This window comes from Canis lupus, chromosome 3 (genome assembly GCF_003254725.2).
Source record: "Canis lupus dingo isolate Sandy chromosome 3, ASM325472v2, whole genome shotgun sequence".
Taxonomy (NCBI): Eukaryota; Metazoa; Chordata; class Mammalia; order Carnivora; family Canidae; genus Canis; species Canis lupus.
The window spans coordinates 28,466,674-28,491,757 of record NC_064245.1 but is presented as its reverse complement, the minus strand read 5'-3'; the positions used below and the strand labels follow the sequence as shown (position 1 = coordinate 28,491,757).

The 25,084-nt window shown below is 33.8% G+C and overlaps 1 protein-coding gene across 7 annotated transcripts in view; it reads right to left on the bottom strand.

Moving 5' to 3' along the window:
* Positions 1-25,084, bottom strand: part of AP3B1 (adaptor related protein complex 3 subunit beta 1) — a 264,956-nt gene that overhangs the window by 161,382 nt on the left and 78,490 nt on the right. For all 7 annotated transcript variants that reach the window (XM_025438344.3, XM_025438347.3, XM_025438345.3 and 4 more), the window contains one exon: positions 24,634-24,816. In XM_025438344.3, the coding sequence (XP_025294129.3) occupies positions 24,634-24,816 (183 nt within the window). The remainder of the gene's footprint in view (positions 1-24,633; positions 24,817-25,084) is intronic.

Here is a 25,084-nt window from a genome sequence, read left to right as displayed (position 1 = left end):
ATATATTTAATGAAAAAAACTGTATTTTCCAAAATAAAATACTTAGAAGAGTAGCACTGATTTTGTTTTGTTTTGTTGAATATAGTATGGTTGAAACACAGTGTTACATTAGTTTCAAATGTACAAAGTAATGATTCAAAGTTTATATACATTATGCTACCCTCCCACAATTACAGCTACCATCTATCATCATATATTATGACTATAATCACTGATTAGATTCTCTATGCTGTGTCTTTTATTTCTATGACTTACTCATTCCATAAATGGAAGCCTATATCCCATCCTCCTCTTTACCTGTTTTTCCCAACCTGCCTCCTCTCTCCTCCCCTCTGGCAATCATCAGTTTGTTCTCTGTACTTATAGGTCTGATTCTGCTTTTTCTTTGTTTATTCATCTATTTTTTCAAGTTCAAATATGAATGAAATAATATAGTATATATCTTTCTCAGATCTGACTTATTTCACTTAGCTTTACATCCTCTAAGTCCATCCGTGCTGTCACAAATGGAATGATCTCATCTGTTGGGGGAGAATAGGGAGGGGCAGAGAGAAAGAGAGAATCTTAAACAGACTCCATGCCCAGCACAGAGCCTGACATAGGCTCAATCTCACAACTCTGAGATTATAACTTGAGCTGAAATCAAGAGTCAGTTTATTTGACTGTGCCACCCAGGCCCATGATCTCATCTTTTTTAAGACTGTGTGATATTTCTGTGTGTGTGTGTGTGTGTGTACACACCCCTGCCCATTCATTTATCGATGATCCCTTAGGTTGCTTCCATGTCTTGGCTATTATAAATAATGCTACAATAAATACAGGGGTGCATGTACCTTTTTGAATTAGTGTTTTCGTTTTCCTTGAGTAAATGTCCAGCAGTGGAATATTGGATCATATGGTATTTTTATTTTTAAATTTTTAGTGAAACTGCATAATTTTGATAATTTATTCTGTACCTTCTAATATTTTTATCTAAAGAATGATATGATGCAGTCTCAGTTTTTGTAATACATCTGTGAATTTGGAACTAAGTAGAAAGACCTCTCCTACATAGCTGAGATGTTATTATGAAGCCTTTAAAAATTATTCTAAATATAAAGTCCTTATTCAGAGTATATTATACAAATAATTTTAACCATCTTAATAGTCTAGTTTCCTAATATACAGATAATAAAAGGTAAAACTTAAAAAGAGAAAATATTATATCTTCTCTATCATGGAGTAGGAAAATAGAAATTTGTTTTCGAAGTGTATTCTATTGAGCCTGGAGAAATGAGGCATTATCATACATAGGGTTTCTAATGGATATTAATTAATCACTTTATATTGTGGTTTATTTTGGTGATATTTCAAATGACACAATCATCAAGTAATGTCACCTTTATTTCAAGAAGTTACTAATAGGACTATTATAAAAAAATAGAAACATTTCAAAGAAATCTGACTGATAGAAAAAGACAAATCAATGAACCTTTAAAACCTGTTCTTTTGTACCTTGGAAAAATGGATGGTTCTAAAGCAAAGAGAAGTAAAAAATAACTTAAAATTTAAACAAACTCCTTAAGGCCAAAGTTGAAAAATCTGGGCAACAAATTAAATATAATAGTATTAATTTATAACCCAAAGAATAAAATAAGTATTTCTACATCCAGAGTTATATAAACAAATGACTGAAAAATAAATGAGAAAGAAAAGCTAGATCTACCTTACAGAAGAATTCCAAATAATACCTATGCTAATGTTATGTGAATGTTTAATGGAGGCTTGAAATGTATTTCTTTGAGAATGCCTAGGTGATGTTTATCTCAACCCAAGCAGAATTAAAGATATTACCTTATGAAAAACTACCAGGTGACAAAAAAAAAAAAGAGTCCTAGTTACTGAGAACACAAAATACATAAAATACATGTGATAAAATTCTTAAAAATGAGTATTAAGAAGTTGTACTTATAAACGAATTACGTATTTTCCTGAGATTTAAAATTTAAGTGTGTGTATAAATTAAAACTATGTATTACAACAAACAGGCTTTCTTCATCTTTCAAAAACAGCATACATTCAAACTGAAACAAATCTTTTTCAGAAAATAGGAATCAATTTACACTTAGGGAAAGCTTTTTAGTTTCCTTAAAGTGAAGATAGTTTTAGGAATATTGAATAGGGCAGCCCCGGGTGGCTCAGCAGTTTAGTGTCACCTTCTTCCCTGGAGACTGAGATCGAGTCCCACGTCAGGCTCCCTGTATGGAGCCTCCTTCTCCTCTGCCTGTGTCTCTGCCTGCCTCTGCCTCTCTCTGGGTGTGTGTGTGTGTGTGTCTCTCTCTCTGTCTCTCATGCATAAATAAATAAAATCTTTTAAAAAAAGAAATATTCTGAATAGATAGAATGAAATTATATCTAGAACATCAATAATTTTATATAAAATCTGGAAGTAGAAGTAGAAAAGGGAAGTAGTAGTAGAAAGGGAGAGAAAAGGGATAGCAGCCATGACTTGATGACCAGGTGATGTATATACAGGTATTCAATGGACTGTCAGATACTTCTGTGATGCTTAAATTTTTACATAATTAAAAATTTAAATATTGAGTCTGACTTCATGATCTACTATAATGCTACAGTTCAAGACACTGTGGTACTAGTGTAATGTGACAGAACACAAAAACAGGCCCACATGACTATGTAGCCAACTGATATTTGACAAAGGGGCAAAGGCAAATTTATGGAGAAAAGGTAGTCTTTCCAACAAATGGTGCTGGAACAACTGGACATATCTAATTAAAAAAAAAAATCAATTTACCCAGACCTTATACTCCAAAATCTCACTCAAAAAAAGGTTTACAGACCATTATAAAACAAAGAAACTATAAAGTCCCAGAATATAACACATGACAAACTCTAGATGAATCTGGATATGGTGGTGATTTTTAGATAAAACACTAAAGGCACAATCCATGAAAAAGATAATTCATAATGCTGGATTGCTTTAAAATCAGAAACATATGCTTTGCAACAGACTATGTCAAAACAAAGGGAAGACAAGCCACAGACATGGGAGAAATATTTGGAAAAGAAACATCTGATAAAGGGTTGTTATCCAAAACAACATAGAAGGCTTTCTTAAATTACTGATTTATAATTAACATACAATATCATATTTTCTGGTGTATGACATAGTGATTGAATATTTTTACACTTTATGAAATGATCACCTCATAGGTCCAGTTACTATCTATCACTATACAAACTTACAATATCACTGACTATAATCTTTATGCTACATACTAACCCCCACATCCCCATGACCTACTTATAAGTGGAAGTCTGTACCTCGTAATCCCCTTCACCTGTTCTGTCCAACCCCAAAACCCGCCCTCCCCCCCAGCAACCACCAATTTGTTCTAATTCTGTCTCTATTTTCTTTTTTAGATTGTACATATAGATAAAATCATATAGTATTTGTCTCTCTCTGCCTGACTTATTTTACTTAGCATAGTACTTTCTAGGTATCTCCATGTTATTGCAAATGGCAACATTTCATTCTTTTTATGGCTAATATTTCACTCTGTGTGTGTGTGTGTGTGTGTGTGTGTGTGTGTCACATCTTTACCCATTTATCCACTGATGAACACTTTTAGGTTGCTTTGTATCTTGACTATTTTGTAAATAATGCTACAATGAACTTATGGGTGCAGGCATAACTTTGAATTCATGTTTTCATTTTCTTTGGATAAATACCTAGAAATGAAAATAATGGACCGGATAGTAATTCTATTTTTAATATTTTGAGGAATCTGTATACTGTTTCCTGTAGCAGCTGCACCAATTTACAATCCCACCAACAGTGCATGAGAGTTCCTTTTTCTGCACTTCCTTGCCAACACCTGTTTCTTTCGTCTAGGTAATGGCCATTCTGACAGGTGAGAGGTGTTACCTCATTGTGGTTTTTATTTGTATTTCCCTGATGATCAGTGATATTGAGTATCTTTTCATCTGTTGGCCATCTGTAGTTCTTCTTTGGAAAACTCTATTCAAGTCCTCCACTCACTTTTTAATTGGATTTTGTTCTATTGTTGTTGAGGTGTATTGAGTTCTTTATATATTTTGGATATCAACCTATCAAATGTATCATTTGCAAGTATCTTTTCTCATTCATTTAGGTTTCCTTCACTGTATAAAAGCTCTTTAGTTTGATGTAGTCCCATTTCTTTTTCTTTTTTTGCTATTGTTGTTTCTAATTAATGAGACATACTCCCAAAAATATTGTCATATTGGTTATCAAACTGCATGTTTTCTTCTAGGAGTTTGTTTCAGCTCCTACATTTAGGACTTTAATCCATTTTGTCCTTATTTTTGTATATGGCATAAGAAAGTGGTCTAGTTTCACTCATTTGCATGTAGCTGTCCAGTTTTCCCAGCACCATTAAAGAGAATGTCTCTTCTTTTTTTTTAATTTTTATTTATTTATGATAGTCACACAGAGAGAGAGAGAGAGAGAGGCAGAGACACAGGCAGAGGGAGAAGCAGGCTCCATGCACCGGAAGCCCGACGTGGGATTCGATCCTGGGTCTCCAGGATTGCGCCCTGGGCCAAAGGCAGGCGCCAAACCGCTGCGCCACCCAGGGATCCCCGAGAATGTCTCTTTCTGATTCTACGTTCTTGCCTTCTTTGTCATGAATAGACCATGTAAGTGTGGGTTTATTTCTGGGCTCTCTATTCTGTACCACTGACCTTTGTGTATGCTTCTGTGCCAGTATCATACTATTTAGATTACTATAGCTTGTATGTAGTTTGAAATCAGGAAGCAAGATTCCTCTAGCTTTATTCCATGTTCTCAAGATTACATTGGGTACTCAAGGGCTTCTGTGGTTCCATACAAATTTTAGACTATTTGTTCTAGTTCTGTAGGCAATGCCACTGGTATTGTGGTAGGAATTGCAATGAATCTGTAGATTGCTTTGGGTAGTTTCTGGACATTTTCACTATTAATTTTCCTGATATATGAGCAGGGTACATCTTTCCATTTATTTGTGTTGTATTCAATTTCTTTTATCAGTATCTTCAACTTTTCAGAGTTGTTAACTCCTTGATTACATTTTTTCCTAGGTATTCTCTTTTTGATGCAATTGTATATAGGATTTTCTTAATTTCTCTGATAGTTCATTCACTGTTACTATATAGAAACAACAGATTCCTATAATTTTGTTTCCTGAAATGAAAGTTTACTGAATTCATAAATTACTTTTTTTTTTATTCTTTAGGGTTTTCTATATCTGATATATCTAGTATCATGTATCTAGTATACATATATCTAGTATCATGTCATTGGCAATACTGACTGTTTTAATTCTTCCTTTCCAATTTGTATATCTTTAGATTTTCTTGCCTAATTGTTGTGGCTAGGACTCCCAATAGTATGATGAATAAAAGTGGCAAGAGTGGGCATCCTTGTCTCAGCCCTGACCTTACAGGAAAAGTTTTCATGCTTTCATTGTTGACTGTTATGTTAGCTATGGATTTATCATATATGGCCTTTATCATATTTAGATATGTTCCCTCTATACCCACTTAGTTGAGTTTTTTATTATAATTGGATGACAAGTATTTTTAAATGCTTTTTCTGCATCTATTGAGATGATCGTATGACTTTTAACCATCGTTTTGCTAATGTGGTACATCATGTTGATTGATTTAAGCCATTTTTGCATTCCTAAAAAGAATCCCACTTGGTCATGGTATATGATCTTTTTAATATGTTGCTGGAATTCAATATGCTAATATTTTGTTGAAAATTTGTTAATCTGTGTTCATCAGGGATACCGGCCTATAATTTTCTTTTTCTGTAGTGTCTTTGGTTTTGGTTATCAGGGTAATTCTGGCCTCATTAAATGAGTCTGATAGTTATCCTTCCTATTCAAATTTTTGGAGTAAGTTGAGGAGTACAGGTTTTAACTCTTTTTAAAATGTTTGTTAGAATTCACCTGTGACACCCTTTGGATGTAGTACAGGTTTTAACTCTTTTTAAAATGTTTGTTAGAATTCACCTGTGACACCCTTTGGACGTAGACTTTTGTGTGCTGGGAGGTTTATTATCATGGATTCATTTCATTATTAGTGATCAATCTATTCAAGATGTTCTCTTTCTTCATGATTCAGTCTTCAAAGACTGTAGGTTTCAAGGAATTTATCCATTTCTTATACACTAATATGTCAGTATATAATTATTTATAGTATTCTCTTATAATCCTTTGTGTATCTGTGATATTGGTTATAGTTCCTCCCCTTTCAGTTCTAATTTATTTGGGAGCCCTCTTTTTTTTCTTGATGAATCTGGCTAAAGATTTGTTAATTTTGTTTAACCTTTCAAAGAACAAGCTCTTAGTTTCATTGATCTTTTTTATATTTTTAAGTCTCATTTATTTCAAAATGCTCTTATCTTTATTATTTCCTTCCTTCTACTAGCTTTAGACTTTGTTCTTCTTTTTCTAGTTCCTTTATATATAGTGGTTGAAATTTCTTTTTTCTTGAGGTAGGCCTGTATTACTATGAACTTTTCTCTTAGAACTATTTTTGCTTTGTCACAAAGATTTTGGATTGCTGAGTTTCCACTTTCATCTGTCTTAAGGTATTTATTTCCTCTTTGAATTTTTTATTGACCCACTGTTTAACAGCATGCTGTTAGTCTACACATGTCTGTGTTTTTTCCAGTTTTCTTCATGTAACTGATTTTTAGTTTCATAGCACTGTGGCTAGAAAAAGTGCTTGTTATGATTTAAATCTTAAATTTTATGGAGACTTGCTTTATGGCTTACTGAGTGATCTATCTTAGAGTACTACTACCCCAACGTTTTTTCAAGTCAACTTGCATGGCATATGTTTTGCATCCGTTCACTTTCAGTCTGTACATCTTTAGATCTGGAGTTTCTTGAAGGCCAAACTTAGAAGGGTTGTGTTTTATCCACTCAGCCACACTATGTCTTCTGAATGGAGAATTTAGTCCATTTTCATTTAAAGTGATTATTAACAGTTATGTGCTTATTGTCACTTTGTTAATTATTTTCTATTTTTACAATTTTTCCCTGTTCCTTTCTTCTCTATCTTCCCTTGTGGTTTGATTAACTTTCTTTAGTGTTAAGTTTAGGTTCTTTTTCCATTGTATATTTACTATTTAAGTTTTTTCTTTGTGTTTACCAAGAAGTTCCCATATAACATTTTATATATGTAATAGTCACTTTTTAATTGATAGTAAATTAATGTTGAGCACATTCCAGACCTTATATTTTTATCACCCTCCCCCATTTAATATTTCTGTTGACACTTTTTTTTTTTTAAGGGAGAGCTGGGGAGTGAGAGCACATGTGCGAGCGATAAAGATTTTTCTCTTTATCCCTTAATATTTACCATTTTAATTATGTTTCTCAATATGTTCATCTTATCTGGAACTCTCTGGATTTCCTGGACCTACGCGTCTCTTTCCTTCCCCAGATTAAGGAAGTTTTCAGCCATAGCTTCTTCAAATAATTTTTTTGACTCTTTTTCTTCTCCTTTTGTGACCCCTGTAGTGAAAATGCTATCCTGCTTGATGTTTGTCCCTTGGAGTATCTTTACTTCTTTTATTTATTTATTTTTTCTATTTTGTTGCTCTGTTTTCCATTGCTTTGTCTTCCAGCTTTTGATGCATACTTCTCTTTCAACCATTTCACTGCTAGACCCCTTTAGTGTATTTTTCTGTTCAGTTATAAATTCTGTTTGGTACTAACATTTTCTCTTTGTTGAAGTTCTCATTGTATTTACCATTCTTCTCTGGAGAACAGTGAGCATCTTTATGATCATTACTTGGAATTCTTAATCTGACAGGTTGCTTGTTTCCATCTCATTAATGTCTTTTTCTAGGAATTTAACTTGTTCTTTGGTTTGAAACATATTCCTGTTTTTTCATTTTGCCTGTCACTCCATTTTTCTACATGTATTAGGGGAAATGGCAACCTCCCTCAGTCTGAGAAATGGTCATGTTTTTGAACTGTTCCATGTAGATCAGAAGTGTAATATCTGGCCATCTGAGCCAGTCAATTCTTATGTAAGCTTCATGTGTCCACTAGCTGTGATATAGCTGTTACTGCTGCACAGGGAAGTCAAGGTTGGAAACACTCACTTGACCTGGGTGTGGCTCAGCCACTGTGTGGGGCAAGCTGGGTTAAATTGCTTGGTCATCCCAGTTACAACTCAGTCTCTACTCGGGGTGAATAAGGCTAAGGGCTTTTTTCTGGCTCAGTTCTTGCTGGAATGCTGCACATAGAAGGTGAGGCTGAGGATGACTGCCTAGCCCTGCTGCACCTTTGGTGCTACATGAGATGGACAGAGTGTGGTGTGCTTGCATTACATAGCCCAGTACAGCCTGGGTGGACACAGCCTTCCCCTCAGTGTGAGCTAGCTAGAGGGAGAGCACCAACAGTGATACCTTTATGCTCTATTACCAGCAAGTTAGGATGAGATTGCAAAAATAGTATCCACCAGCACTTCAACTGCCAGATAAAATCCCTACAGTTTCCTATCTCTCTGTTGTACAACCAGACAATGGAATATTATTTGGTGCTAAAGAATAACAAGCTATTGAGCCATGGAAAGATGTAGAGAACCCTTAAATGCATATTACTTAGTGAAAGAAGACAATCTAGAAAGGCTACATAGTGTACGATTTCCAACTATATGACATTCTAGAAAAGCAAAACTATGGAGATAGTAAAAAAAAAAAAAAACCACTATTAATTGCCAGGGTCTGTATAGGAGAGAGGGATCACTAGGCAGAGCCAGGGGATTTTTAAGGCCATAAAACTATTCAGTATAATACTACAATGGTGGAGTCATGTTACACAGAATATACAACACCAACAGTGAACACTAATTAAACTATGGACTTCATGTGATAACTGATGTATTAATATACATTCATTGATTGTAAATGTACCACTACGGTGCAGAATTCTGATAGTGGTTAAGGCTGAGTGTGTAAATAAACAGGGAGTACAGATGACCCTTAAACATGGAGGCTAGAGGCACTGAACACCCCCCTTACCACCACACTCCAAATATAACTTGGAGTTTTGGATTCCACAAAACCTTAATACGAATAGCCCAGTGTTGATCAGAAGCCTTACCAATAAGATAAACAATTAAACATATTTTGTATGTTATAGGCATTATATACTATATTCTTACAAAAAAGTCAAAAGAAAATATTAAGAGAATCTTAAGGAAGAGAAAATACATTTACAGTACTGTATTCTATTTGTCAAAAATTCACATGTAAGTAGAGTCATGTAGTTCAAACCTGTGTTTATTAACAGTCAACTATGTAGGAGAACTCTGCATTCTCTGCTCTATTTTTTTATGAACCTAAAACTGCTCTAAAAAATAAAGTGTAATTTAAAAAAAAATGGGGGGTACCAGTGAGTTTAATATCTGAACCTATCTCATATGAAGACAGGTCTCTCTTCACTGTATACTGACCATACCAAATACTGATATAAAAACATCAGAATGAAATCAGTTATCTCACTTTGCTCTAAAACATTTACTTTCAGTAAAGAGAAATGTTATTTCATTAAATATAAGTTTTATAAAGGCAAAAAATTTACCTTCTACTGTATAAAGTATATTTATAGAGGCATAATTTATATACCTTTAACTATTATTGTTACATAAACTCATGGAATAAAGTGTGAAATTATACTTAAGTAGTAATGCTCTATATAAATTCTTCTTTTTTTTATGATAGGCACGCAGTGGGGGGGTGGGGGAGCAGAGACACAGGCAGTGGGAGAAGCAGGCTCCATGCACCGGGAGCCCAATGTGGGATTCGATCCCGGGTCTCCAGGATCGCGCCCTCGGCCAAAGGCAGGCGCCAAACCGCTGCGCCACCCAGGGATCCCATCTATATAAATTTTTTACCTAAAGCTCCAAACACAAACGTTCACACAACTACAGTAAGTCATTGTTCAAACCCGCAACTTTTTGCTCTGAGGATAAACTTAAAGAGAACTTACAGAAAGACTTGCTCATTTTATCTCAACGGGTTAACTAGGAAGTATAAACTATATCTTTATGTCAGTTCATAAGGAATAACAAGAAATAAAAAATAAAACTGACAATTAAAAACTACATATTGCAAAATCTGTTTATATATGAAAACTAATGAACAAATCAAATATTCCTGAAAAACATTTTCTTTTGCAACATGTGATCAGTAACACTGGAATCAGTAGAAATAAAAGACAACTTCAGCTGATATAATCCCTCATGTTAGCAAAGATCTTTCATAAATATCTCACTGGATCCTAAAACCACCTCATGAGGTAAGCAAAGCAGGTATTCACTGTCTTTTTCACAAGATAAAAGAACTGAGGTATACAAACTTACTCATTTTTTTTAAGATCTTATTTATTTATTCACGAGAGACACCAAGACAGAGAGAGAGGCAGAGACACAGGCAGAGGGAGAAGCAGGCTCCATGCAGGGAGCCTGATGTGGGACTCGATCCCAGGACCCCAAGACCACGCCCTGGGCCGAAGGCAGGCACTAAACTGCTGAGCCACCCAGGGATCGCCTCAAACTTATTTAAATTTATCAATAATTTCATAGACTAAAAGTAGTAGGGCCAGGATTTTATCTTGAAATCATTATTCTTCTTCTTGTCCTCTCTCTCTATTAACTTGGGATTTATAGTAGTCAAGAAAATGACACTGAATATACCCAGTTGCCTTCTAAATGCAGTGACAGCCTAGAGGGCACTAGCACAATCTTAAGATCTGTACCAGGACAAAGGATCTCTGTCATCTGCTGTGGACATGTGCTATTACCTAATGCTTAAAAGCTATGCAACTGGGTTATTATAATAGTCTCACACAATCAGACACCTGTATTAGTCAGTACAGTAACAAAACCATAGATTTGGTGGCTTAAACAACAGACATTTAATTCTCAGTTTTGGAGGCTGACAAGTCCAAGATCAAGGTGTCAGCAGATTAGGTTCCCAGTAAGAACCTACTGTCTTGCAGATGGCTGTCCTCACATGGCAGAGAAAGAAAGAAGAAGCTCTCTGGTTCCTCTTCTTGTAAGGAACCATAGTGAGGCCCCACCTTCATGACTTCATTTAAACCTAATTATTTCCAGGGCTTCCTGGCTGTCTCAGTCAGTAGAGCATGTTACTCCTTCAAGCTTGTAAATTTGAGCCCCATAGTAAGTTTAGATATTACTTTTTAAAAAAATAAAACCTTAAAAACAATAATATTAAACCTAATTACCTCTCAGGTCCCCATCTCCAAATACTATCACATGGGAGGTTAGGGCTTCAACATATGAATTTTGGGGAACACATTCAGTCCATAGATACCATAGCAATATACTGGTGGTACATCTCTCTGATATTGATACCATAGCAATACACTGGTGTTACATCTCTCTGATAATGGGTTAGATGTACCTAAGAAGACCAGAGTGGGTAGGTGATTAGCAGCATCTTAATTGCTTACTTAAATTAGATATTCAGTATGGATATAGCACACCTCATCAGAGAAATATATCCAATACAAAAAAAAACCATGTTTAAAAAAATGCTAAACTTAATATTTTACTCAAAGGAAAAAAAGAAGTCATGTCTCTTCCCCCAAATCATGTCTATACAAAACAAACCAGGATATGCATACTGGTTTAAGATGTTTTCCTTACATGAAGTGAATGCTATGCTCTTCACTTTACATGTTTTATATCACAGCCCAATGACCACTATGCCACACAGGTGGAAGTGTGGGTTTGAGGACCATTGAACACTGAATCTCCCCCAATACATCACAATTATGGAAACACCTGTGCCCAGTAACTTTCTGTTGAGCCACTATGGAAATTCACAGTGTTCAATTGCCCACAGCACTTTTCATTTCTTACGACTTTATGTTTGACTCCAATATATAAGAAACAAACTTTCTGAATGCAGTGGTTTCCAAATTTTGTTACTAAGAAATCTAGATCTATATAAGGCATTCTTTCAAATTTTTCTGAAATAAAATATACTCCTGACACATGGTGAACTTAAGTCTAAGGGTTCTAAGACATGAGAAAGAGGGTCCTAATTATTTGAAAACTAATTCCTATCTACTGATGAGTAGTAAATAAGAATTACTTTTTGTTATGTAGAACGCATTTTAGAGTAGTTCTCATTCAACCACAAATTATGAAATAAAATTAAAATCAATCTAAGTAGAATTAATCATGATTCTTCACATATTCATTCTCTCTTTACCTTAAGTTATATAAGTAAGTTGTTCTAAAAATAATATATGGATAACCAGTCGAATACAAAGCTAAAAATTAGAACTGATTGTTCAGAGAATAGGAACTGGGGAATTAGAGATAAGAAGGGGAAAAGCAGGGAGCATTAGGTGGCTCAGTTGGTTAAGCATCTACCTTTGGCTCAGGTCATGATCCTAGTGTCCTGGGACCAAGTCCTTCGTCAGGCTCCCTGCTCAGTGAGGAGTCTGTTTCTCCCCCTGACTCTGCCTATCCCTGCTCATGCTCACTTGCTCTCTCTTTCAAATAAATAAAATCTTTAAAAAAAAAAAAAAAAAAAAAGAGGAAGAGCATATACTTACTATACAATGTAGCAATTCCATTCCTATACAAATAAAAATGTATGTCCACACAATGACTTGTGGCACTGTAGACAAAGGTTACAGCTCCATGGGTGTACAGAAAAGTACAAGTTCAAGCATAAGCAAGTGCAGTCTGTGACAGCTAAAGACATATAATTTGTATGTGCTACAGAAACCATATGTTAAAGAGGAAAAAGAAAAAATATAATTTAGGATATTTACCTATAAATATACCATTTCTTTCATTCTTTAATCTGTTCTACAGTTATGAATTACCATATATTACCATTTCTCTTCAACCTGAACAATTTTTTGAAGTATTTCTTGTAATACAATTTCCCTATGAAGGACTTTTTCAATTTGTTCCTCTGAAAATGTCTTCATTCTACCTTTATTTTTGAAGACTGGATTTGTTCAACATAGAATTCTTTGTTGACAGTTTTTCCTGTCAATAATTTTTAAATGATATTCTATTATTTTCTAGATGGCACTGTTTCTGATCAACAGCTAGTCTTATCATTGTTCTCCTGTATATAATTCATTGTTTATCTCTGCCTGCTTTCAACGTTTTTACTTTTAATTTCAGAAGTTTAACTATGATGTACGTAAGTATGACTTTTTACTTGTTTTGCTGGAGAATCTGGTAAGTTTCTTGGGTTAGTGTGCTTGGATTTTACCCCTTCATCTAAATTTGACATTTTTTTCAGCTTTTATTTCTTCAAGTATTATTTCTGCTCCGTTCACTCTTTCCTCCTTTTGGAACTTCAATTAGAGGTATTTCATTCTCTTTGATGTTGTGCCACATGGCTATGAAACTCTTCCCTTGTTTTTCTGTTTTTTCACAATGAATAATTTCCATGGATTTGCCTTCAGGATTCTTGACTCTTTTACTGCCTCCTTTCGGCTGTTAAGCTCGTCTAGTGTATTTTTCATTTAATCATTATGCTTTTCAGCCCTAGATTTTCCATTTGATTCTTTCTTATGGTATCTTTTGCCTGTTAAGACTGCTCATCTATTCACTGATTTTAGTATTCTGGCTTTATATATATATATATATATATATATATATATATATATATAAAATAGCTTTTTCACTTATCTATAAGTGTCTTTTCTTGATTATACTGAGGTGACTTGCTATTGACTGCTTTTTCTCTCAAGCAGCAGTTATTTTTTTTGTTTTTCATGTCCATTGATTTTTTAAAGTTGTATTCTAGATATGATCAACCACACAGCATAGAAGTCTTCCTTACATTGAATTCCTCTGAAGTGTATTGGTATTTGTTATAGTACATATTTTACTGGTCTCAAACCGCAAACTCTGTCTGCCTTAGTGGCCAGCAAGTGAAATCTCCATTTAGTCCTTTTATCTTCCAGATGCTACTTTTTTGCTAGGCTCAGTAGAGTCTTCCTCACACATCCACACTTTACTGTTCGGCCAAGGATCTGGATGCCATTTACTATGCATTTCCAGGGGTTTCACCCTTCTGTGGTTCCCACACTCTTCTGGAATTTTCCCCTAATTTTTAGGTACTCTGCCAGTCTTGAAGTCTATTCTCTGATAGCTAGGTAAATAAGGCTGTGGCTTTTTTCAAATATTGTATGAATCTGGGGAGTGACCTCAGATAAAAACCAGCACTCAAAAAACTTATACCTTGAAATTTCAGCCTTGCATATATAGAATCCTCTCTGGTTTTTTTCCTACTTTTGACTATGTTACAGTGACTTTAGATTGCTGATCTCTGCAAAAATTTTGTAGAGAGTTAACTAAATCAAGGCATTCCATCAGTAGAAGCTGAAACGCTAAGTCCACGAAGTACATCTCAACTGGAAGTCAAACGCCTTGATGCTTTTTATGTGAAAGTGAACCTTTCTCATATACCTTGCCTCCTCATTCCATTTTCCTCATCCTTCCCATTATATCCCATTAGCCAGAACTACATTATATGCCATTCCTAAATCTATCACTTACAAGGGGAATGTAATTATTAACATTAACAAGACATTAGACTGAGGAGTAACATGGCTTCTTTAAAAGTATGTGGGTGCTCAATACCTATAGAAAATCTGTTTTTTTCAATGGGGGTTGGCTGTTGGATACAGTGATGCTTTCGCTACATCACCTAGACAACAATGCACTGGAATAATCTGCCTAATGTAGTATTTTGGAACTGCAGAATCTACAGGAAGACTACAATGATTTTAAGAAATGTATCAGAAATTTAAAGTCTATACAGACACAATTAAATGGATAACAGAATAGAATAAAACTGGATGTTTCAAATTACCAATTAGTTTACATAAAATCATAATCTTCTCTGAGGTGAATACAGAAAACTATTAAGCAGCAAAATCACAAAATTAAAGATTAATGTAAATAAATAATGAACTTGTCAGAAGATTGAAATTCATTATTAAATGTATCCATTCCTTTATGCTAGAATAATAAGACTAACACAGAGAAAAATATAAGGAAACAAATAGGTGATACAGTAAGAGAAATTACAATGATACAAGTATCTATGGGAGAAAAAAGCTCAGGAATAAAGAGGAAACTTAGCAAACATCAGAGAGGTATATATCATATATCTTTTTTTTTAAGGATTTTATTTATTCATTCATTCATTCATTCATTCATTCATGAGAGAGAGAGAGAGAGAGAGGTATAGAGATACAGGCAGAGGGAGAAGCAGGCTCCATGCAGGGAGCCTGATGCAGGACTCGATCCTGCGACCCCAGGATCAGGCCCTGGGCTGAAGGTGGCGCTAAACCACTGAGCCACCTGGGCTGCCCTGAATCATATTTCTTAACTTCTTAAACTCTAAGTCTCTCCTCCTAAAATTACATTGGTCCATGTTGAAAATCATAAAATACTTAAAACCATGAACATTCTGGTACTTCTAGATAAAGATAAAGAAACAAAGATAAGAATATAATCTCTTTTCCCAATGTAAAAACTGTAAGGAAAATAAAAATATTAAAACTAGCAAAAGATCAGTCAATATTAATGAAACAAGAGGGTCACAATCTATTGGCACAAACTTTAAGATTTTTTTAAAACAGAAGATTCTGGAAAAACATTCCTTGCTTCTTAAGAATGTTCATTAATAATCTCCTCCCCAAATTTAGATAGAAAAAAACGAAGAGGTTATTCTTATCTTTCCAGTCTACTGGGGCAGGTGGGACAGTGAGGGAAATTGGTGGTGAAAATAGGTGGTGAGGAGAAGCTGGTGGGAGAAAACAACAGAGGTGGCTCTCCCTGAAAGAGGTAAAGGGAGACCTGGGCAACACTGTCCAAAAGAAACTTTTATGATATGGAAACATTTCATAATAGCACTATCTAATACAGTAGGCACTAGCCACATGTGACTACTGAGCACTTAAAATGTGCTAATGCGTCTGAGGTACTGATTTTCAATTTTAGTTAAATAGCTACATGTGGCTAGCACCTACTATATTGAACAGCACACTTCTCGGATTAAACAATGAATAAAGAATAATAAGGTAAAGATCAAGAATATTTCTCCATAGGAACATACTATATATTCATATATAATATGAATGTTAGTATAGGGCATTTAAGAAGATTCCAGAAAAAGTGCTCAGGAATTCTTAAAAAAAAAAAAAAAAAAGACAAAAAAAAAAAAAAAACCAAATCTTCAATCTCTACTGAGGCTAATAAGCTTACTATCCCCAAATGCCAGGCTACTACTAAACCAAAGAAGAATATGACATAAAATACACACAACTCAAATTGAAACTGAGAGGAAGAAACAAACTGTCTTTAGGTGTGGTTGTACAAAATTAAAGCCACACAGTACCAGAATTTCCCAAGTATTTACAATTGAAAAGAATACAATAATTATGTAACATATTCACAACACACATTAAAAAATGCAGAAGACAAATCATTCTGAAAAAAATAATCCCTATAATTGTACATGTATTAAAAGTAAATTCTCCAAGAAGTTACTAAGAACATGAACTCAAGAAAATACAAGTTTAAATATGAGATGATAAAATTATATAATAAAGGAAATATCAGATTGAAACCTGAGTGAATAAAAGCCAAAGCACTATCATTACCAAAATAAGTAAAAACTGTTAAAGACAGATTAGATCAATGAAAATCAAATTATTGATATAAAGACTTGAGATAATACAAATGCAAATTAAAAGACAAACATTAAAGCAATTTTTTATTTTTATTTTTTTTTAAAGATTTTATTTATTCATGAGAGAGGCAGAGACATAGGCAGAGGGTGAAAGAGGCTCCCTATGGGGAGCCCGGTGTGGGACTCAATCCCAGGACCCCAGGATCACGACCTGAACCAAAGGCAGATATGCTCAACCACTGAGCCACCCAGGCGTCCCAAAGCAATTTTTTTAAAAGGTGAAAAACAGAGAAAGATTGTAAAATAGAATAACTAGTATTTCTGAAGCATATAAATGACAAATGAAGCAAGGAAAAAAACCCTGGAAGATCAAAGAACTCAAATACTACAAAATAGAATGAATATATATGGAATGATCCACTCTGAGATGAAATCTTACTAATCTTTACATATTTTTTTTAAAAAGAGAAACAGATTTCTGGGGGTACAAAACAAACAAACAAAAAAACAAAAACAAGTTACTTGCAAAGGAGAAAAATCTGTGGCTACTGGGAGAGCTCTCTGAAGAAGGGGAAAAAAGGTGTGACCCAAGAGTATTTCTTTTTTAATATTTTATTTATTTATTCATGAGAGACACACAGAGAGAGGCAGAGACAAAGGCAGAGGGAGAAGCAGACTCCCTGCAGGGAGCCCCACGTGGGACTCGATCCCAGGACCCTGGGATCACACCCTTGAGCCAAAGGAAGATGCTCAACCACTGAACCACCCAGCTGTCCTGACCCAAGAGTATTATATGCAACCAAGATGTCATGTATAAAAGTAACATGACATTTCAAATACCTAAGAGAATATTGATTCCTTAAGAAAGGAGATGAAAATGTTACTATACAGAAATATTTGAAAAGTCACAATTAAATGAATACACATTAAAAAAATTATAATAAAACAGTATTTTTTGGAATAATGAAAGCATGATGGAATAATGGGAAGCAAAGATGGAATAATGAAAGCATGAGACAATACAGAAGAATGCCAATCTTCCATTTCTATAACAGGAAGTCAATATAAAATGTCTAAAATTCATAAACCAAGAAACAGCAATATATACATATTACAAAAAAATGTATATTACTTAGAAATAGAGAAGGTTAAATATATACATTTCTAAAAGAATTTGAGGTAGCTGATTCAGGCGAGGGGAAGGATGGAACAGAAAAATGTCACTTCTCAGAATCCACATATTATTTAACTTCTTTTTTTTAACCATGTACATGTTTACTTGTATAAAATTTAAAATATTTTTAAAAGAAACTTCATGAGTTAAAAAATCCAATCAAAAATAAACCATGAACAAGAAAAATAAGGACTCTAAGATAAATGCTTCATAACTAACAGAGGGAGGGGAGACCCTATTTCAATATCCGCATATTGTTCAGTTTCCCAGTAACTAGTGCACATTGAACCCTTCATCAATAAGTGCCTGACAAGGGGATCCCTGGGTGGCTCAGTGGTTTAGCGCCTGCCTTTGGCCCAGAGCGCGATCCTGGAGTCCCGGGATCGAGTCCCACATCAGGCTCCCTGCATGGGGCCTGCTTCTCCCTCTGCCTCTCTCTCTCTGTGTGTGCATCTGTCATGAATAAATAAATAAAAATCTTTAAAAAAAAATAATAAGTGCCTGACAAAGTGCACAAAAACTTCTGTATTTGTATGTAAAGCATGGATTCCACCTTAACTCCCCACTACTGTTATTTTAAAATTTAGCACAATAGTGAGATTCAAAAACAGTCCATTATTAAAATGTAATACAAAATTTATTTTACAAAGAATATGAACCTGTAAAGAAAATAAAAGTTCAATAAAAAATAATCTCTACCATGTAGGTCCTGGAAGACAGGACATGGTATACTATTTTCACAATACCTTTGTATTTTCAGAAAACAGCTAATCGAGAACTATATATACAAATTTTGTGTTCTACTGAGTTATTTTATAGCTGTTCCTGAAAAACTTCAGGAATTGATCTCAAAATACTTTAAACAATATTCTAATCTTGGAACTTTCTTACACCTAAGGTTTTATAACTGAAGTACAGATCTATTCAGAGAAATAAAAGTAAATTCATCACTCCAAATTTCAAAATGGAATGCATACTGCCACTAAAATTGTATTACCTGGATTCATAAACAAAACGTGAGTTTTGTGAGTACATAAAGTTTTAAGTTCTAAATCATGAAAGTAAAAAATTTTGATAATTCTTATAAAACTGTCATCTCCTAGAGAAAGTTTAACTTTTAAAGAACTAGATTCATAAAATTAACAACCTTTCTGTCAGGTCCTCGTTCATGAGCTTTCTTTCAATTGATAATTAACACCAGTAAAGGGTTTTTTTTGTTTTTTGTTTTTGTAATACTCTTAAAATTAACTTGGTATTTTATAATATTTATTTTTTAAAATCCATTATTTCTACCAAAGCAACTTTAGTCTTAGAGATTTACATTTATGCTTCGAGTATTCTCCCATAACACGCTTGAATGACACAAAGAAAATATTTAAGTAATTTTATATCCTTGAAAATTATACAAACTTGACCTAGAATAAAAAAAAACAAAACAAAAAAACCCTACATGGAGTGCAAAGAGTAAGGTAAATTTGAGAAAATAAAAATGCAAATATGCATTTTAGCAGTCTCTTGAATTTATTAACCTAAAAGGTTTAATTTCCATTTTCCTGCATCAGCTTTATTTATAAAATGTCGTGCCCTATAAATACGCTGTTATTTTCTATAGTCAAGCACCCTCTTAACAAATCTTCTCATTAATATGTAAATTTAAAGTCAATCGGTCTTCTCCCTGACAGCCCCATGAATTCCTAGTGCACTGTATAATCGGCTTTGACTTGGCATCCACTATTTATCATCAAAGATGTCAGTTAGAAAAATTATGGAAAATGCACTGCAATTGATATGACTGCAATCTACTTTGTCAACACTTAATTGTTCCTCAAATCATACATTTACATATAAACAGCCTAAATACTGATCTATAATGATGCAAATAAACTAAATTAAAAATATCTTCTGCCCTAAAGAAGCTTGTTTATATATGATGTGTTCATTTGAGAATTTATTGACAAAAGTATGTTACATCAGCTCATCTCAAAAAGTATTTCTACTGATTTTCAATTCCTCATAAAAACAATTTTGTTACCTTTCAAGCATATAAACATAAACAAATGTCTTAAAAGTTCAATGAGAAACATGATTCTTCTTTCTGAAAAGCAAATTTAATTATAGTTGTTACCTAATTGCGATGTCTAAGCACTATGGATTAGGGAGGGGGAGCTTCAAAAATGGCTTCAACTGGAACATAGTAAGTAAACACAGAGAAACTTATTAAAGTAAGCAGAAAGACAGTTTAATTTGAAAGTCATGAGGTTAAAAAAAAAAGTCATAAAAAAAAAGTCATGAGATGATAGAATACAAAGAAAAGAATGCTAACCTAGAGATCAGATCTTTCTGTTTATATTTCTGGCTCCACATGTACAAGCAATATTATCTTAGGTGAGTTGTTAAAATCTACACGCCTCAATGTCATCATTTATAAAACGGGTATAATAATCACTACTATCCCATCTCAAATAAAATACTACTTAAGTACAGCAAAATAAGAAACTACTGAATTTAATGTATTATGGTGTTATTTTTCACATATTATCTTCGCACCTGAGAAAGAATTCCCTTGATTTTAATGAATTTGGTACATATAGGCAGTTTTTTACTTTAACTTTTAAATCAATATATTGTTTTAGTGAGAATGTTTTCTTGTAAAATCTTTCACTTCAAGGTAAATGGTGCTTTATATATCATAAAATGGTGTTCATACAGCATTTATACAAGTGGCTTCTGCCTGTACGTAGAAGGGGCTGAGATGCTAGAACGTCCACCTTTACACTGCTAATTTCATGACAGAAATACATTCAAGACACGATGGTAAGGATAAAACAGGATTGTAACAAGCACGGATTAAGGTATAGAGTACTGTTCCACTTTGTCTTTCTATCCTATATTATTCTCAGCAATTCTTTACTATATGGTATGCTTTCTACAAACTTAAGGAGTGAAAAATGAAAGCAGACAAGAATGCAAAATACCTCTAAATTTATTTCAGCTTGATGACTGAGCTTCTCAACTTTTTTTTTTTTTTTTTTTTAAGATTTATTCATTTGATAGAGAAAGCAAGGGCACACGGGCTAGGGGGGAGAGGCAGGAGAGAGAAAAGCAGACACCCTGCTGAGCAGGGAGCCCAATCCAGAATAGGGGGATAATACCTTGATATAATGACCTGAGCCCAATGCAGCCACTTAACCAACTAAGCCACCCCAGTACTCCCTTTAATTTAATTAAAATTAAAATTTTTAATTTTTAAAATTAAAATTACCACACGTAGTCCTAAAAAGTTGGATGCAACTTAAAGTCTAGGCCAAAAAGCCTACAGTATTACAAGTGGCTGGGCTGCTCACTGAAAAGTTGCTTAGTAAAACAGAATTCTAACAAGCCATACAGAAAGTCTGAGATGAGTAAACTCAGAGTAAGCATGAACATGGTCTAAATGGTGATAATCCACTTGAACCTTAAATGTATTTGTACCAAAAGTCTAACATCTTGGACAATCCCTAACTTCTATACTGCAATAAAGGATGACCCTTCCAAATCTATCCTGCTGGTACTGAACAGAAGACATACGTATACAGAGACAAAGGCCTGTTATCTTGATGATTTGGGAATCAACTGATACCACTTTAAATTAATAAATAAAGTGAAATGTGTTATCCAAAGTAAAATTTATAACCACTAGAAAAACTGAAATTAGTTACCAGGAAATACCTTTAAGGGGTCAACCTAGAGGTTATGAGAAGGAAGATTTATCTTTTATCTTACCATGTGCCTGAATTTCCTCTTAAAAAAAAAAAAGTTATAACTATAGTTCGCTAAACTCGGATAAATCTTCTATTTGACTGAGGTTTTCTTCTTTTCTTTCTTTAAGCCAAGAAATCTTTCTCAAAGGAAATCATATTCATAGATATATATGAAAGGCAGACAAAGATGAAGGCTGCTCTGGATCAGAGGCAAGAACCCAGAGAGCTGCAGAATCTAGAGCACCACTACCTCCCGTGGTTGTTCTATGGCAGTGTTACAGCATCCGCGAGGCCTAAGATGCACATTTGCACATTTGAAAACTAATGAATTAGTCTATTAACCACATAATCTAGAATACTACCAATGCCAAGGTTAGATTGCAAATAAGTGCAAGGTAAGAAATTACTTCGCCCAGTTTCAGCGTACCCAGGACAATGACCAGACTTCATTTCATGTTTGTAATAATTAATGTGCAAAGAACCTACATGTGAAAACAGAAGAAATACATGTAGCCTCAACTTTTTAAATTACTTATCAAAAAAGTAAATATATATGGTAGTACAAAATTTAACCTGCTAGCTTTACAAATAGCTTTCAACCTGAATTTTATCTAAAAATAAGATGAAATAAAATTCAAGGAACAAAAACACAAATAAATAGACTACAAAAACAGAGATTTTAAAATAGACATTTTTAGAAGCTATGGCAAGGAAGATGTATTTAATTCTAATTTCTACATAATAACAAAGCAAAGGATTATTTGCATAGGGATACTCAAAATGATTTGATGGTGGCAGGAAAGTAAGATTTAAAATCTTATTAAATAGTGGCAAAATTACTTTATTTTTTTTTTAATTTTTATTTATTTATGATAGTCACACAGAGAGAGAGAGAGAGAGAGAGAGGCAGAGACACAGGCAGAGGGAGAAGCAGGCTCCATGCACCGGGAGCCTGACGTGGGATTCGATCCCGGGTCTCCAGGATCGCGCCCTGGGCTAAAGGCAGGCGCCAAACCGCTGCGCCACCCAGGGATCCCGCAAAATTACTTTATAACATAAAAAATTACTTTGCAACCTTATAATGGAAAAAAAAATGTGAATAGCCACTCTGGAAAAGAATTGGCTGAAATCAAACAACTTATTATTAGCAACAAAAATCTCTTGTTAAAGTTACCATTTACATGAGAGAGTCAAGACAGTTGCAGCATGGGCATGTTGTTGCTTAAGTCCAGCAAAAGTGCCACCAAGAGTTTACTCTGTTCAGTGATAAATAAAATCAACTTTATAAAAAAAAATAATCATCTATGTAAGAGTCTATATGGCATGAGACTTTTATATATAAATAATTCAAAGCATATTTCATTTTTTTTAAGATTTTATTTATTCATGAGAGACCCAGAGAGAGAAAGAGAGGCACAGGCACAGGCAGAGGGAGAAGCAGGCTCCATGCAGGGAGCCTGATGTGGGACTCGATCCCAGGTCTCCAGGATCACGCCCTGGGCTGAAGGCAGCACTAAACCGCTGAGCCACCCATGGATCCCCACATATTTCAATTTTAAATCACCTAAACACTTTCTTAATATTAAAATGAAAAATGGAGTCAGTACTATAAAGTCTTATGGATAAAAATATATTTTTAAATATTTAAAATAATTTTTAATACTAATAATACTATCACTGTAAAAAGCACTGATGAATATTTTAAATATTTAAACCCCTTAAACATCTGAAAGCTAAACATGTCATCTACAGTATTATGAACATTCCTCCATTTTATATACATTTTCCTCTCACTTTATTTCTAATTAACAAAAGTAAAATGTACTGAACACAAATGTATTGAGCAACAAAAGTGTATGTACGTGTAAGTTTGTACATAAACCATTATGATATAATTGGGGTATTTTTGGTTTTTTACTTTTTAAGCAGTTGATTTTAAAAATCTATAATACTACTTTTTCCTTTTTAATTGAAGTTGACATGTTATATTAGTTTCAGGTGTACAACATAGCAATTCAACAACTCTACATTATGCTAGCTCATCACAACTGTAGCTAACATCACCAAGCAGTACTATTAAAATATGGCTGAATATACTCCCTAAGCTGTACTTTTCATCTCCATGACTTATTCATTCCATCACCTGGAAGCCTGTATCTCCTACTCCCTTTAACCCATTTTGCCCATCTTCCCATCCTCCTCCACTGGCTTTTTAAAAAGACAAAAAAAGAAGTATCACAATATTAGAATGAATGTGCTATTCTTATAATATTTAACTTCTTTTTTAAAACGAGTTTCAAATTTATACTTAAATATTGAATATATTCACAAAAGGATCTCCATTGCAAGCTATGTAAATAAAATTTTCTCAATTGTCAATAAAATAAAAAAAGGTATTAGTTATGCTTCTAATGCTAATATGCATAAAGAAAACTATTTTAAAGTTTATTTAATTATAAATTTCACTAAAATTCTATCAGCTTAAGTGAAAAATGGAAAACAAAACATTTTAAAATATAAAACTTTGAAAATGTAGTTTAAAAGTTTAGCAATATTTCTCATAAAGGCAAGAAATCTCAAGTATAAACTCACAAGTGCTAGAATCACATTACCTACTTGTACAAGTGAATTACATAACAGTCAAGACTTAAAAATATGAAAGCAACTAATCACCAAAGAAATCTATGATTTGGCAGTATCACTGCTAACACTGTACCAGACTGTTACTCCTAACAAGAGTTTATACCCTAAGAGTTTATACCTTAAGTCATACAGTATATATCAATTAGTGCCAAAATAATGAAAAATTACCTTTCAATTTATTTTTCCCTGCTTTCCAAAAGAACATAAATAAAAGGAGTCCTCCATAAATATGCAGATCTCTATATTTTACAACTATACACATTTTTAAAAGCTCATCCATTTTCTTAGTATACTTTATAATTGGAAGACCACTCAACACTTACCTCTTTCCAAGGACTGACAAATTGTGTACGAGCATATCGAGTTAGCATGTGGATTATGACAACTTGTCCCCACTCTTCTACATCAACTAGTAAATTACAGAGCTTGCGGTAATTCTTGTGAATCAGATCTATTCTATCCGGGCATACTTCTTCAAATGCCATCACAACACTGCCAGCTACCAGCTAGAAAAGGAAGAAATAGTAACTCATTAAAAAACTTTTCTTACCATCAAAGACTCTACTCAGGCATTACAGAGATACAATCAGTATTATGACAATCAATATTTAAAGTATTCAGTTATTTAAAAAATGATTGTTAATGTTTAAATAACAAATTTTAACTGTCACTCCCTCAAAGAATAATTTTTATAGCTGTAACATGTCTGAAAAGCTAGCTTCTTCCTGAAATATTACAATTAGTATTAAAAATTCCACCAATTTTTTTGTCACA